The 15,875-nt window shown below is 50.9% G+C and overlaps 1 protein-coding gene across 6 annotated transcripts in view; it reads right to left on the bottom strand.

Annotated features, from left to right (window-relative positions):
- CSGALNACT1 (chondroitin sulfate N-acetylgalactosaminyltransferase 1) overlaps positions 1-15,875 on the bottom strand; it is a 338,995-nt gene that overhangs the window by 24,558 nt on the left and 298,562 nt on the right. For all 6 annotated transcript variants that reach the window (XM_027529738.1, XM_027529737.1, XM_027529736.1 and 3 more), the window contains 2 exons: positions 13,511-13,727; positions 1,909-2,010 (listed from right to left, as the gene is read on the bottom strand). In XM_027529738.1, the coding sequence (XP_027385539.1) occupies positions 1,909-2,010; positions 13,511-13,727 (319 nt within the window). The remainder of the gene's footprint in view (positions 1-1,908; positions 2,011-13,510; positions 13,728-15,875) is intronic.

Raw genomic sequence — 15,875 nt, 5'->3', positions numbered from 1 at the left:
AGGCTCTAGCACGAAGTCCCCTTCAGGGCTAGCTTCGTCTCTGGGAGTTTTCCAAACCATCCCTACCCTGGGAATGATTGTACTGTCCTTGTTCAGATTCTATTCATTCTTGGCTGACCACACAACCCTCTGAGTGTGAATTCAGCCCGCCAGGTAATATGATATGGAAGAAACTGCCTTGATAGAGTCCCGGGCACTCCAGCCACTGGACAGAGCATTTCCTGTAACACAGCCTCAGTGGCCTCCCATTTGTCCATCAGACTCGTCTAAAGTCGGCCTGATGTATCTATCAGCAAATGTCTAACCGCCTTCTGATGTCCTTGGAAGATGCCAGACCCAGCCTGACTGTGCTTTAGAGTCCCCTGGACCTCTACTTAAAATATTCTTAAAGGAGGTAGCTCAGGCAGCCCCCTGGAGGGACCTCCACTTTCCTAGACAATCATTCTCAATCTGGGCTGCCTGTCAGAATCATCTGGAAGGCGTGAGAAAGATCCACACCTCCCGTGGCTACCTGCAGAGATGTTAAAACCTATCCACCGGCAGAGGACATCAATTCTAATAACTCCCGCTCCTCACTCCCAAGTAGAGATGAAAAGGATACTGCAACGCGTTGGAGTCGAGAGATTTCTATTTCATTTACATTTAGGATATTCAATTATTTTATTCTCTTTGATCTCCCTTCGGCAGGCGCCACGGCTTTAAACTGGTACTAGTTTTAAACTCTTTTAACTCCTTATTGCTTTAGAACAGAGGTTGGCAAACTTTTTCTATAAAGGACCAGATAGTAAAAAGTTTAGCTCTGTGAGTTACGCTGTCTCTGTCATAACTACTCAGCTCTGCAGTTGAGTATGAAAGCAGCCATAAATGATACAGAAAGAGATGAGCAGGCCTTCAAGCCAATAAAGCTTCATTTACAAAAGTCAGGGTGGATAGAATCTGACCAGTGCACTGCTTCAGATGTCTGAATAATTACTACCATTCTGATCTTGTGCTCGGTAATACAAAATTAGTAACAAAGCCTGAACACAAAAAGTGCGCTTAGTCTCAGCATCTTATGCTTTGACCAGAGACTGAAAACAGAGGGACTTGTTTATACTCAAACCAGATGAACCTACTCAGATGACTTCCGCCCCCAGTACCTCTGACCACCCTCCAAGACGTACGTACAGAGAAACCACCCACCTGGTCATTCACCTGCAGCTGCAAACCAGGAGGAGTGAGCAGACAGTACCACCAGCCTCCTCACAAGCAGAAAATGCCACAGATGTGTACCCATTAAATACATGTTTGTTCGTTTATTTGGGTAGGGGGAAAAACCCTCTCTGTTGTTTTTTTAATACATTTATTCCCCACGTAACTGATGAATGAGGTAGAAACCCACAAGCCTCCGTCCAAAGGTGCTGGTTCAATAGCTTCTGTGAATCTAGCCCCCCACCCCCCCGTCATCACCGCCCACCCCTCTCTGATCTCAAAGTGCAAATGAGAGAGTCAGAGGGTGAGCCCATCTGCGAAGTGGATGAGAAGGAGCCCTGAAGAGCAGGGCTGAGAAGCAGCTCCCCACATGGCCATGCTCCCCAACTCCATCCCTGCTGAGTGTAGTCCCCACACGTGCCGGGGCCCCACACGGTGGGCCAGAGAAGCCCTGTCCCCTACCTGGGCCACTCTGGGCTGTTGTCCGCCACCCATCCGAGTCGCTGCCCCACACTACAAGGATGTGTGTGAGGCAGGCGGTCCCCAGGATGGAGGGCGCGGAAGCAACCCCTCAATCCTCCCAACACACAGGCCAGCCCGTCACTCTCCCGGGTCAGGCCAGGAGCGGTAAGCACATAAAACAGCCTGGACCAGCTCAGGTACCTCCTCCCAGGCTCAGGTGCCGGACTCCCGACCACGGCTTCACCTCGGACTCACCGGGAAGTGTTCTCAAGTATTCCTTTGACCTCATCCATTTCTTCTTTTCCAAAGTAAACGACAGTGAGATGAACCCTCCCATCTTGTTGGATGCACATCTCCCTGGAAAACAAAACACGGAAGTCTGGTCCTGGGTCCACAATGACAGGCGAAGCCCAAACAGATACCTGTTCTGTAAAGTGCAAAAGGGTCCCCCGGGAACGAGCCGCCAGGAAAGCAGAGCACGGGACAGGACACTCTGGCTGGCTCATCTCAGCGTCCGTATTCCTATTTCTCTTACCAAGAAAACCATGGAATTTAAACATGTAGATCTGGTCAATGAAAATGCAAGATGCAAGAGGGTGCAGGCTCAACCTGCCTCGGGTCCAGCCTATTGGGGCTGGGATCCAATGTCCAGAACAGCGCTGGGGCCGTCCCTTTCTCTGCCACAAGAAGTCTATGAAGGATGGAAGACAGAGCCCATTGTACAGATGAGAACACCGAAGTCCAGCAAGGGTGAGACCGGACTCCTCGTCCTTGCCTTTTCTTGTGTGTGCAACACAGAATAGTCTTACAGACTGAACAAGCAAAGGTTAAAAGACATTTATTCTTCTGGGGCCTCCAGAAACCCTGGGGACAGCCAGCGTCATGGCGGTGAGAGGGCGACAGGCCAGAAGCACCGCTGCTGGATGGCACCCTCCCCGGTGGGTGGACTCCCGTCCTGCTCCCCACTGCCCGCTCTGTGGCTGACGGTATGCATATGTGTCTGTGCATCATTTCAGCAGATTTCTGAAAGCAACTTAAAGGTACGTTTCTACTTTGCTGCTGTTTAAGCTGCTAAGTCGTGTCTGACTCTTTTGCTACCCCATGAACTTCAGCAACGCCAGCAACTTCCCTGTCCATCACTATCTTGAGGCGTTTGCTAAAACTCACGTCCATCAAGTCAGTGATGCCATCCAACCATCTCATCCTCTGTAGTCCCCTTCTCCTCCCGCCTTCAATCCTTCCCAGCATCAAGGTCTTTTCCAATGAGTCAGTGCTTCCCACCAGGTGGCCGAAGTATTGGAGTGTCAGCTTCAGCATCAGTCCTTCCAATGAATATTCAGGACTGATTTCCTTTAGGACTGACTGGTTGGATCTCCTTGCTATCCAAGGGACTCTCAAGAGTCTTCTCCAACACCACAGTTCAAAAGCATCAATTCTTCAGCCCTCAGTCTTCTTTATACAATTCTACTGGCAGGATGATATTTTGGGAAATGCTGATACCTTGCTTGTCCTTCCATTTCATTCCTTTATTTTTGTGTTGCAACTTCCCTGAACCGCTAGACAACCACCCCATCAGAGTTTCAGAGTCTCTGAGCTCTAACTGCAGAGGCCAGTTTGTCCAGTGATTTTTATGATGACATCAAGGAGGAGGGGCTGTCTACCTGGGGTTGCTGGGAAGATCAGAGAAGACATGGTTCCTGCCCTCAAAAACTTTCTTAAGAAATAAATGAGCTCAAATGAAATCATCAGGAAGCTCGTGGCACTGATGAAAAAGTACACAGAATTCTGAAGGGATGACCGTCCTGCGGGCTGGAATGACTGGCACCTTGAGGGATGTGCAGGACTGTGGTGCAGAGAGGAGGAGGAGGAGAGAATTTCAGAGGAAAGAAGTACCGGGGAAGAGTCTACTGACCTGGGCAAGAGGCACAGGCTTCACCTGCTCAGAGCCTTGGTTCTGCGAATTCTCTCTCCTCTCCAGAGGAAGGAAGAGATCTGACTCTGAGACCAGACTGAATTTGGGGCTCTGAGAAGCGGACAAGGGACCAGGAATAGGGCTGGGGTGCTGTTCCTGTTTCAAAACTGAGAGCTTCCCAGCCCCGCCCCTGCAGACGGAGCTACCACCCACGGGGGACAAACTTCTCTGTACACAAAAGACTTCTTCTGCAAACCTGCCAGAGAATCCTGGGGCCCCCTTGGCTAGGGCCGAATAAAAGCACATACAGCATCAGGCGCCTGAAAAACTGCTTTAAAGTGTGTGCACTCGGGAAAAAAAATCCATCCCAGGATGGATCAGGAGAGGGTCACCCACTGAGCCTGAATAAAAAGCATCCTTGTTTTTTCTAGCAACATCTTTGTTGGCATTTTAAAATCCATCAAAGGACTTCCTGTTTTCAAGGAATAAAACAGAGACACACTGGATCTTTACTTCTCATTCACCAGCTCCGGCGTCCTGAAAAGGCAAAGCTGAGTTTATTCTGAGGGCCACCTCCAGGCCCCACTCCATTCATGCATCTACTCCTTCCTGCCTTCATTCAACAAATAAGAAGTCTTAAAAATCGAGTAAGACATTTCTGCCCTTGAGAAGGTCTCCCTCTGATTGGAGATTGCATGATTAAAACTATCTACACAGCGGCCAACACACGCTGCCTCCCAGGGAGGAACATCATCACCATCTGTCTGATAATTTTACAAACTTTCGTGCTTTTCAAAGCAGGTCTCCCTGGACTGCATCCCCTGAAAGACGAGAGGACAAACACTGAGTCCCATTGCTGTGCGATGCATAATTCTCAGTGGAGTAAGACTGTAAAAGAATAACCACGTGTGGCTCTGTAGAGGGACCATCCAGGTTTCCTGGGATTCTCCGGAGTTTAGCTCTGAAAGCCCACCACCCAGTAAATGCTCAGAGCAAAGTGGGACACTGGTCACACTGCCCACGCCAGGGACTTGACGGCAAGGAAGGGGCAGCTGAGAGCGGGAAGCACGGCAGGTCGGAAAACGGCAGTAACAGGTCTAATGAGGCAAAGGAGGGTGGCGGGGATGTGGCCGATTTCTGATGGGAGATGGGGACAGGTACCAAGGTCAAGGCGGCATCCAGGCTGAGCCTAGACAGGCGAGTGGACGCCCCGCAGGTGGAGAGGACTGGGGCAAGGGCTCTCCCAGCTGAGAAGGTGCGAATGCAAGGAAATCACATCACAGTTCTTGTCTCAGTCAGTCTGCTCTTCAGGAACATGGGGGATGAGAAGAAAACCTACCGAGGCTTTAATCATGTCCCGTGCAAATGAAAAAGCCCGAGAGGACAGCAGGGAGATACAGGGAACAGAGAGGGATGGGGGCCCGTCAGAATCGGGCTTCAGAAAGCAACCTTCTTCAGCTTGGTGGGTCCTCTCCCCTCCCGCACCCCACACCGAAGGACTCACGACTCCTGGATGCCACAATTTGAGGTGCTGAGGCGTGAGAGTCAATAGTGACCCTCGACCATGCCACGGGGACCTACACTCCCCATTTCAGGACAGCAACTGAGACCACTGATGGTTTTCTTCTCTTGAACAGATGATTCTACATAATCTGGCTCAAATGAAGTTAAAAACAGCCTCTATTAGGCCCTGGAGAGACCTTAATGGAAATAAGGTGAATGATGTAGATTACCATTTCTCAAACATGTGTACCAGAAACTTTCGGGGAGCGGCATCGGAATCTGATCAGACAATCTCCCGCCCAGGGAGAGGTAGGGGGTGAGGCTGGGTGGGGGACAGGGCTGGGTGAGCTACGCAAGGGAACACAAAGACGACAAAGGGCCTCCCGGATCGAGGCCCCCGTGGGCGGCCTGGCACATCGCGTGCACAGCAGGGATAGGCTGGTCCCCTGCCCACCCAGTAGAGCCCACGCTGCAGCCCCACCTCCATCTCAGAGTCCATAGTCACTGGTTTCTAAAGACCCAGAAATGTCCAGAAACAACAGCGCTAAGCAGGAAGAGGATTTTTAAAAAGTTCTGCAGAAAATTCAAGTAAAAGGTGTCTCTGATACTATGTTTAAAAGTCATAAGTGCCTTGGGAGGGACGAGAGAAGAGTTGGAGGAAGGGCAACAGGGGAACATTAAACAAAAATAACCAGCAAAGTCTGAGAAGGCTCAGAGCAACATGGGGAAGGGTTCTCAGTCCAGCTGGAAGGTGTCAAAATAAAAGTCGAGCAAATTTGCAACTGCAGACAAACTACACAACGAAACGACGGATGTGCTTAAAGATGGATACGCCGGACGCCAAGGGAAACGGAGAAGCCGAAGAGCAAATGCAAGAAGAGTCTCCAAAAAGGCAGAATGAGGTGATTTAAAAAAAGGAGGGGGAGGTCGGTTTAAGCCAACACACCACTAGGCAAAGGGAACTGAATCTGAAGTGAGCTCTCCTGGGTGCACCTCCTCTGCTCTGGGCCAGGCTGAAGACGTCCTGGGAGTGGAGGCACCCGGGGCTTTCATGGGAGAGGAAACAGCTCGTGGACCCTGTGAGGTCCACCGGACAGGCACCAGGGCTACCGGACAGCAAGCGAGGAGGCGGCGCCTGCTGGAGTGAAGAGCCACCTCATCTCCATAGCAACAGTGGAGTTCTGGAGCACACAGGCCCTCGAGCAGCCCCAGCACACCTGACCACAGCAGTCCATAAGTCTCCTCCGCGTACACACCAGTGTCATTCCCACTGAGGGCGGGGACAGCCCGGAGCTTCAGCCGCATCACTTCTTGTCAGTCCAGGAACATCCCCCATCTCCTGTTCATGGCCTCATCAATAAAGGCCCTGAGGGTCTCCTGCTAGGAAAATTTTGTCTCACCTAACAAACGGCAGCTACCTTTTCATTAGCCATTGAGACTGAGGGAAACGAGGCTTTCCATCTGAAAATCAAATTCCTCACATAAAGGAAAGGCTTGTGTAAAAGCAGATTAAAGACGAAAGCGTTAAAAATTAGAGGGCAGCAAATACACTGAGAAAAACTACGAAATCTATAAGTAGGTCCGAGAAGCAGAGAAATCAGCAACAGAGCAGCAATTAGAACACCAAAAAAGTTCCCCGAAATGAAAGAATCCACTAAAACAAATCAGAGAGTCAATTCCTAGGCAGGTTGATAAGAAGTCCAGGGTCCCCAGGGAGGAGAAAGGGGTCTGGGGCTCTCCAAGTGGAGATAGGGGTCTGGAATTCTCAAGGAGGAAGAAAGGACAAATGTCTTTTTTTTCTCCCTACATTCCTTAGTCTTAGTCACATAAAACATTTTTAAGCCTGGAACTGATGATTACACAACTAGCAACTGGGTTTGGACTCTGTGCTAAGGATTATATAGCAGCGATGTATCCTGCTTGAGGACAGTTTCTCCTTCCTGAGGGCCTTCTGGCTAATCTTGAAATGTGGATTGTGGGAGTGGGTCTAGTAGATCTTTGCAAACCTCCAGACATTCTTCTGATTCATTGTAATTCTGCCCCCTTCTGATGTCTGTGTCAGAAGCTTTCGCTATCTCTTTTATGCTTTAATAGAACTTTATTACCCAAAGCTCTGAGTGATCAAGCCCTGTCTCTGGCCCCGGATTGAATTCTTCTCCTCCAGAGGCCAAGAATCCTGGCATCTTTTGGAGTTTAGCAACAATCCTCCACAGATAAGGCAACTGAATTACAGGAGACAGAAAAACAAGACACTGAGCTGAGGCGCATCTGGGTTAAGCGGCCATGAGTCACGACGAAGGCAGGCATTCTTCCGCCAATTTCAGCAAAGACAGAACAGAGCAGGCCTCACACTCCTCCACGGCGTTGTCATACGCAGAACCTCCACAACCTCCCGTGGAAAGGAAACGTGCCCAAGAGCTTTAATCCCAGCCAAGGCACCCTAAACTGCAGATGAAAAGCACAGAACACAAGTTCTGTTCTCAGGCACTCAGGACCCTTCTTGAAGAGACACTGACCATGAAATCCAGGCACCCTAAACCTCGGGAATGAAGGCGTCACTGTTGGGAGCACTGCTGATGAAGGCCCTAAATCCACTGACACACAGAAGCTGTGGTTACGACACAGGGCTGCAGACCCCACTGAGGTGAAAAGAACTGGCAGCTGAGACACGGGAGATGGGCCCCAGAGAGGAAGGAAACATAACCGTGCTCCTCTCTTCTTCTTACCGGGATTTTTCAGTTGATCTAGTCTAACATTAATATATGTGGTGGAGATACATGACGATTTCAGTCTGCTCAGTTTCGTAAAATATGTTTTACCTTCAGAGCCATCTCTAATCAGACCTATAATTAGACAGAACTAGTATCTCTCTCTCTCTCTCTTAGATTTTTGGACGTGCTGGGTCTTCACTGCTGCCTGTAGGCTCTCTCCAGTTGCGGTGAGCGGGGCTACTCTCCAGTTCTGGGGCATGGGCTTCTCATCGTGGAGGCCTCTCTTGTTGGGGAACATGGGCTCTGGGGTGCACAGGCCCAGTAGGTGTGGTACACGGGCTTAGCTGCTCCATAGCGGATTTTCCCAGACCAAGGATTGAACCCATGTCCCTTGCATTGGCAGGCAGATTCTTAATCCACTGGACGACCAGGGAAGTCCCAGGAACTAATATCTCTTATAGCACAGAAACATTTTCTCAAAGAGCACTTATTTCTTCTGTCATAATGCAGATCCTTTTCTATAAGTTTCAGTTCAGTCGCTCAGTCGTGTCTGACTCTTTACGACCCCATGAATTGCAGCACGCCAGGCCTCCCTGTCCATCACCAACTCCCGGAGTTCACCCAAACTCATGTGCATCGAGTCGGTGATGCCATCCAGCCATCTCATCCTCTGTCGTCTCCTTCTCCTCCTGCCCCCAATCCCTCCCAGCATCAGAGTCTTTTCCAGTGAGTCAACTCTTTGCACGAGGTGGCCCAAGTACTGGAGTTTCAGCTTTAGCATCATTCCCTCCAAAGAAATCCCAGGGCTGATCTCCTTCAGAATGGACTGGTTGGATCTCCTTGCAGTCCAAGGGACTCTCAAGAGTCTTCTCCAACACCACAGTTCAAAAGCATCAATTCTTCGGCACTCAGCCTTCTTCACAGTCCAACTCTCACATCCATACATGACCACTGGAAAATACATAGCCTTGACTAGATGGACCTTTGTTGGCAAAGTAATGTCTCTGTTTTTGAATATGCTATCAAGGTTGGTCATAACTTTGCTTCCAAGGAGTAAGGGTCTTTTAATTTCATGGCTATAGGTTTAAGTGAGGAAAAATTTAATTCTCTCATTAAAAATAGAACATAAAGCACGTCTCATACTGAATGGCATTTCAAATGTGGTATTTTTGTATCTGTAGACGTGCAAAGAAAGGTGCCAAGAACGTTCAATTAATGTTTAAAATGGTTAATTTAGGGAAGCAGGGCCAAACCTGAGTTTTTAAATAACTTATTCCTGGTTGTGTTCTGCCATGTAAACATCTCATTATAGCCATGTATCACTTTCACAAGTGTAAAAGTCAGCTTTGAACTATAAAAGCAAAAAAAATAAAACTTCCATTGAATTTTTAAACAAAGCATAAAAAGTAGGGCAACGGTATAAACATTTCCAGAACAATATAAAAATGTCTAAGACAGAGAGAATCCAAAAGAAGAAAAAAGATCACTCACGGTTCCACTTTCTGTGACAATCAGAATAGTTCAGACTCAGTAGTAACAGTTTCCACTGCTGGATGGAAGTGGCTTCACAGAGACAACACCGAACACTGAATAAACACCAGCTTGTATTTTCTCCCAATACTCTTATGGTCATTTTAATGGCATTTAAATATTTAATTGACCAGAGTTTACTTTGGGTTTTGGTGCGAAGTCAGAATGAAATTTTTTCTACTGCTTGATTAGCTGTCCTAAAGCCATGTACTGAAGGATCGATCCATTTCCTGCTGGCCAGCTTGAAATGTCACCTTCACCAAGTTCTGACTCGAAATTACATAGCCCCAGGTATTGGGGCTAAAGGAAATCAACTCTGAATTCATCAGAAGGGCTGATGCTGAAGCAGAAGCTCCAATACTTTGGCCACCTGATGTGAAGACCCAACTCATTAGAAAAGACCCTGATGCTCAAAGGCAGGAGGAGAAGGAGATGACAGAGGATGAGACAGTTGGATGGCATCATCAACTCAATGGACGTGAGTCCGAGCAAACTCCTTGAGATAGTGAAGGACAGGGAAGCCTGGCATGCTGCAGTCCATGGGGTCACAGGACACGACTAAGCGACTGAACAACAAGAACAAGATGATTTTGGGCTTCCCAAGTGGTGCTGGTGGTAAAGAATCTGGCTGCCAATGGAGGAAACATAAGAGACGTGGGTTTGATCCCTGGGTCTGGAAGATCCCCTGGAGGAGGAAATGGCAACCCACTCCAGTATTCTTGCCTGGAGAGTCCTATGGACAGAGGAGCCTGGCGGGCTATAGTCCATAGGGTCACAAAGAGTTCGACACGACTGAGTGTCTGAGCACAGGTTTAAGTATCCCGTCTCGCCCAACTGTTCAGAGACCTCAGAGCTCTCAGAAGCTGCTGGACCATGGAGCAGACTCTGCTGTCAGCTCTGCTCCAGCGCCCTCCGTCGAGGAAGGCTTTCTCCTCCTGCTTTCCCGGCCTCTACTTCTAACTATGTGACTACACTCCTCTCTGCATGAAGCCAGGCTCTTCTCATCCCCCGCAGTCTGGTCGAGGGTCTGGCGCACACACGGGCCCCCCCCAGTCCCCAAGGACCCCACTGCCCACGTGCGACAACAGGCAAGGGAACAGTGCCAGGCAAAAGAAAGGGGCTTTGAATTTTTGTTTTTAAAACTTTAACTAGAATTACTTTTCATTTCGTCACCTCCACTTTGGAGACTCATTAAGGTACTAGTTTTACCTTTTTCAATAATATTTCCCTTCCAGTGTTACTCCTACTGCTAATTATCGGCCATCCTCATGACACCAAGGCAGTGACTGAACTGGGGAAGCCCAGGAGAATTCTGCTCTCCCAGGCTCAGGGCCCTGCGGGGAGGGCTCGGCCAGCTCCCGAGCAGACAGCCCTCCAGGGTGAGCACCGCCTCTCGAGTCCAGTTCACCAGGGAGAGGCCTGGGTGCTGAAGCCAGCCTCAGGGCCCTGCAAGCTCCAGACAGCTTCCTGACCCACGGATCTCACTGTAAACTCGTCCTGGGAGTGGGCACACCGGCCTCAGGAGCAATGGCTAGCCTTTCCTTTCAGCCTGGTGCCCACCGGCGGGTCAGCCCGCTCAGTATGTATGCTTCCACCAGTGCACTGAGCTGGTCTGAAGAGAAGGCAGAGAGGGACATGGCTGCACCCGGGGAGGCTGAAAGGAGCCGAGCGCCAGCCACTTCAGGGCTGGAGCCAGAGGGGCACTGCTGACAGGCAAGGGGTGTGCCCTGGCGTGTTCTTCAGAGGAGGAAAGGGCAGGTCAGCCCAGCCAGCCCCTTGGGACAGCATGGCTGAAGGCAGCTCCCAAACCGGAGAAGACAGAGTGAGCCCAGAACCAGAGACCTGGGCAGAAATCACGGGGAGGCGACTTCAGGTCCAAACAACTGCCAGCTTCCTCTCCGGAGTGGCAGCCTGCCTGGGGCACAGGCAGTGGCCTGGTCCACACCGGGCACACGAGGAGCACACGGCCGGCCCGCACCGGGTTCGGGCAGTTACCTGACACACACTGCACACAGAACCGGGAGTCAGGAGCACCACTGAGGGATTCTGAATGAAGGGACGGTCAGGCCAGAGGAGCCCCAGAGACTCCTGGATTGTGACCTTAACATTGAGCTAGAAAAGGGTTACTCTTTCAAGTTGGAGAAAATTTATTAAGGACCCATTTACAAAGCTTAGCCTATTCCCTGGTGACTCAGGTAGTAAAGATCTGCTTGCAATTCAAGAGACCGGGGTTCGATCCCTGGGTCGGGAAGATCCCCTGGAGAAGGACATGACATCCCACTCCTATACTCTCGCCTGGAGAATCCCATGGACAGAGGAGTTGGGCGGGCTACAGTCCATGGGGTCGCAAGAGTCGGACAGGACTGAGCAACTGATACTTTGACTTTACAAAGCTTAATGACAGGATGTAGGCAGGACACAGGGACGAGAGCAGCACCCCTCCTGGTGCCCGCAGAGGCGTTCGCATCTCTAGGCCTGGACATGCCAGTAGGGAAGGTTCTGGAAGCTGGAATGAGACCATCTCGAGGGGAGGGCCATCTCGACAGAAGCTGTCACCTCTGCTTGAGGGACACATTCAGAGTGAGGTTACAAAAGACAGAAAGGGATCTTGGCACACAAGTGCTGGGCTTCCTGGGATCCGGCACAGTGATGGGCTTTCTTTACTCCCATCTCTGAAACCCAGCCAGGGAGTCGAGGAGGCTTACTCTTCAAATATGGTCAGGACCCGGAATGTAAAGTATCAACCACACCCTTATACTGAGCATTACTGGCTTTTAATCCCTGATAGCTCAGCTGGTATAGAATCTGCCTGCAATTCAGGAGACCCCGGTTTGACTCCTGGGTCAGGAAGATCCGCTGGAGAAGGGATAGGTTACCCACTCCAGTATTCATGGGCTTCCCTTGTGGCTCAACTGGCAAAGAATCCGCCTGCAATATAGGAGACCCGGGTTCAATCCCTGGGTTGGGAAGATCCCCTGGAGAAGGGAAAGACTACCCACTCCAGTATTCTGTATAGTCCACAGGGTCACAAAGAGTCAGACATGACCAAGTGACTTTAATGTGCATTTAATAATAAAAGATGAAAAATAAGCTTGATATTCTAAGATGTATCATTAGACACATACGACTTTCTATCTTTAAGATAAGCTGGCCAAGCTAGCTGCTGACTGACCTCAAGCAGTGTGAGTGTGGCCCACAAGCGTGCAAGATTCGACACAGCACTTACAAGTCAGGAGCTTGAAGACACATGTAAAAACTACCACTGCCTCCGAACAAAAGCCCGTTGAAGTCTTCTCAGGTATCTACAAAAATGAAGGCTGGGAAACTTCTCGGCATAATTCTACACGTAACCTCGGAGGAGACATGGGTTAAAATAAAAAAGACTCTGAGAGCATTCCAGCCGCTGCTGGAGCAGGGCAGGAAGGGAAGCCGGGCTGCAGCCAGACGCACAGGTCCATGGCCACGAGGGCGGAGGTCTTTGGGGGCCGGGAGAGGGCCCAGTCCACGCTGGGGACAGCACAGCCACATGGCCCCCACCCTGAGCCACCGCAGTCAGAATAGAACCCCCAGGTGTCCGGCCATCTCTGCAGATCCTGACGAAAACCCAGACCTCCTGACCCGCACTTCTGAAGGGAAATCTAGTCGCTTTCCAATTGCTCTGAGTGCTCAGTGTCTGACTCTTTGTCACCCCATGGATAGTAGCCCGCCAGGCTCCTCCATCCAGGCAATTTTCTAGGCAAGAATTACTGTAGTGGGTTGCCATTTCCTGCCCCCAGGGATCTTCCTGACCCCGGAACGGAACCCAGGTCTTTTCCATCTCCTGTATTGGCAGGCAGATTCTTTTCCACTGTGCCACCAGAAAGAAAGAAGAAAGTGAAGTCACTCAGTCGTGTCTGACTCTTTGCGACACCATGGACTGTAGCCTACCAGTCTCCTCTGTCCATGGAATTTTCCAGGCAAGAATATTGGAGTGGGTTGCCATTTCCTTTTCCAGGGGATCTTCCCCACCCAAGGGATCAAACCCAGGTCTCCTGCATTGCAGGCAGACGTTTTACCATCTGAGCCACCAGGGAAGTCGCATCTAATTGCTCCAGGGAAAGGCAGATACAACGATCAACTCTACAGGAAGAACACAGAGCCAAGCAGGGAGAGAAAGGGGCCTGCGTGCCAGAGGGAGGAGCCACCCGCGAGTCACACACACCTGAAGTTCTGCATGAACTGCCGGAACTTGTCCACCCTCCTGGCCAGCGGCACGATGACGTTGACCAGCGTGCTGGCCATGTTCAGCTGCTCCTTCTTCACCTTCATGATGGGGCCGAACGGCCGGAATAAGACCAGGCGTCTGAACTGGTGCTTGTGGTCCCCTCGGAACGTGAGCTCGTACAACGTGCCTTTATCCCTCTCTGTGCGGTAGATCCCTGTAAACAGACACGAGGGGAGAGCTCTGAGAACTAACTCAGCTGCCAAGCGCTGCGTATCGCCGGGAGCTAGCACGAGACGTTTGTTTACAATTCAGATTAAATGTCCACGTCTAACAATCATTAGAAAACTCAAAATGCTTCCACTCAAATCCCCAAAGAAATGAAAGTACCGCCAATTTAAAAATCACAGTTAATGAAGACCCTAGAAAAACCACGACCAAAAAAATGTGCGATGTTGGACAGAAAACTGCATTTATACTTATTCAGGGGTCTTAAAAAAAGGACGGTGGGGAACTATGCCAAATAAGATCATCTGCGATGTTAGTCGGGGTTATGGTTTTTCTTTTCTGCTATTTATCTACATTTTCTGCCATATGATTAAACACTTTAATATTATACTTACTGCTGCTGCTGCTGCTAAGTCACGTCAGTCATGTTTGACTCTGTGCAACCCCATAGACGGCAGCCCACCAGGCTCCCCCGTCCCTGGGATCCTCCAGGCAAGAACACTGGAGTGGGGTGCCATTGCCTTCTCCTAAGAAGTGTTAAAATTATCTCTTAGAAAAGACAGCCGTTTCAGAAGAAGTGACCATAATGATCTATGGGGGGCACGGGGGCCATCTCGTGGGTCACGGGGCCCCACGGAAGCTTCTGGAAGCACTGAAGTAGATGAAGCCTGTGGGACCAGCTCAGGGGTAGGCACCCATCTTACGTAACTTCACCTGCCACAGCAGCACAGCCAGCGTGGCAGAGCCAGCCTACTGGGGCCACAGTGGGCCCTCCGAGTACCGCTGTCACTCAGACCACCGAATCCTTCACTGGGGTGACCACAGGCCCCAGCATCTCTGCTTAACCATGGTGTGAGGCTTCTGGCCCGACCACACAAAACATCCCCACTTTGTGAGTGAACCCTTCATCCCCTGGTGCCTCAATTCCACACCTCCTCAGGGTCACTGGGCTCATGGGTATTTTCCTAACATCAGGAAAAAAAAAAAATCAAATCCGATGAAACACCAGGTGGGCTTCCTCCTCTTCTCTGCGATTTGCTGGGTTTTCTCCTCCTGGTCCTTCCTTCCCCTGTTTGCTGTGCTGTGCTTAGCTGCTCAATCGTGTATGACTCTTTATGACCCCACAGACTGTAGCCCGCCAGGCTCCTCTGTCCATGGGACGCTCCAGGCCTGAATGCTGGAGTGGGTTGCTATACCCTCCTCCAGGGGGTCTTCCCGACCCAGGGATTGAACCCAGGTCCCCTGCATTGCAGGTGGATTCTTTACCAGCTGAGCCACCAGGGAAGCCCTTCCCCTCCCATTCCTCCCTCTGAGTCCCTCTCTGGCCGGGACTCAGCCCCAGGCCGAGCATCTACAAGGCTTGGAACGCAGGCATCCTCCAGGGGTCACCTGTCTCCAGGCCTCTCGCGACCCCTCCTCCTTCTGTCCTCACCGCCCTCTTTTGTGGGGACTGCAAGTCTGCTGCACAGCATCTCTCTGCTCTTTGCCTTCCACCGACACTGAGGCGGCCTCTCTCATCTCCCTCTGGAGCCACAGAGAGGAGCCCCGGGCTGCGACTCATCCAGGTGCTTTACCCCTGGGGGCAAGGGGACTCAGGAGCTGAGTGCAGGCTGTGAGGATGGACGGGGCAGGGCCCCCTCCTGAAGCCCATGGGGCTCCTGGTGCAGGCTGGGGAGGCCAAGAGGTCTGCAGAGCTCCCACTGGGGCAGAATCCAGCCTCCCTGCAGGGACCACTCATGGGAGAAGGGAGGCACTGCTCAGGAGGCTCGAAGGAGGTCTCTGAAAACACGAAGCAGTTCCCTGCAAAGCCTGTTCACGCTCTCGGGCGACTGGTCCTCGCAGAGCACACAGGCACCTCCCTCCTCCGCTGCAGCCTGGAGCCGTGGGAAGCCAAGCTCCCAGGGCCTGGAGGAGGTGGGACTGAGTCAGGAAGGGATCAGCAGACTAACTGCATCTCCACTGGGCGCAGACAGACCTGTGACCCAGCAAGCCACCCCCAGGCAAGGCTGCTACAGAGCTGAACCTGCAGATAACAAGGTTTCTCAAAACACAGTCATCCTCTTTCTCCGAACCGGGGTCAGAATCATTAACTTTTAAAAATCTAAACCCACAGAAGGTACTGCTACAGGCTTCTTCC

This window comes from Bos indicus x Bos taurus, chromosome 27 (assembly GCF_003369695.1).
Source record: "Bos indicus x Bos taurus breed Angus x Brahman F1 hybrid chromosome 27, Bos_hybrid_MaternalHap_v2.0, whole genome shotgun sequence".
Lineage (NCBI taxonomy): Eukaryota > Metazoa > Chordata > Mammalia > Artiodactyla > Bovidae > Bos > Bos indicus x Bos taurus.
This window is presented reverse-complemented; position numbering and strand designations above follow the sequence as displayed.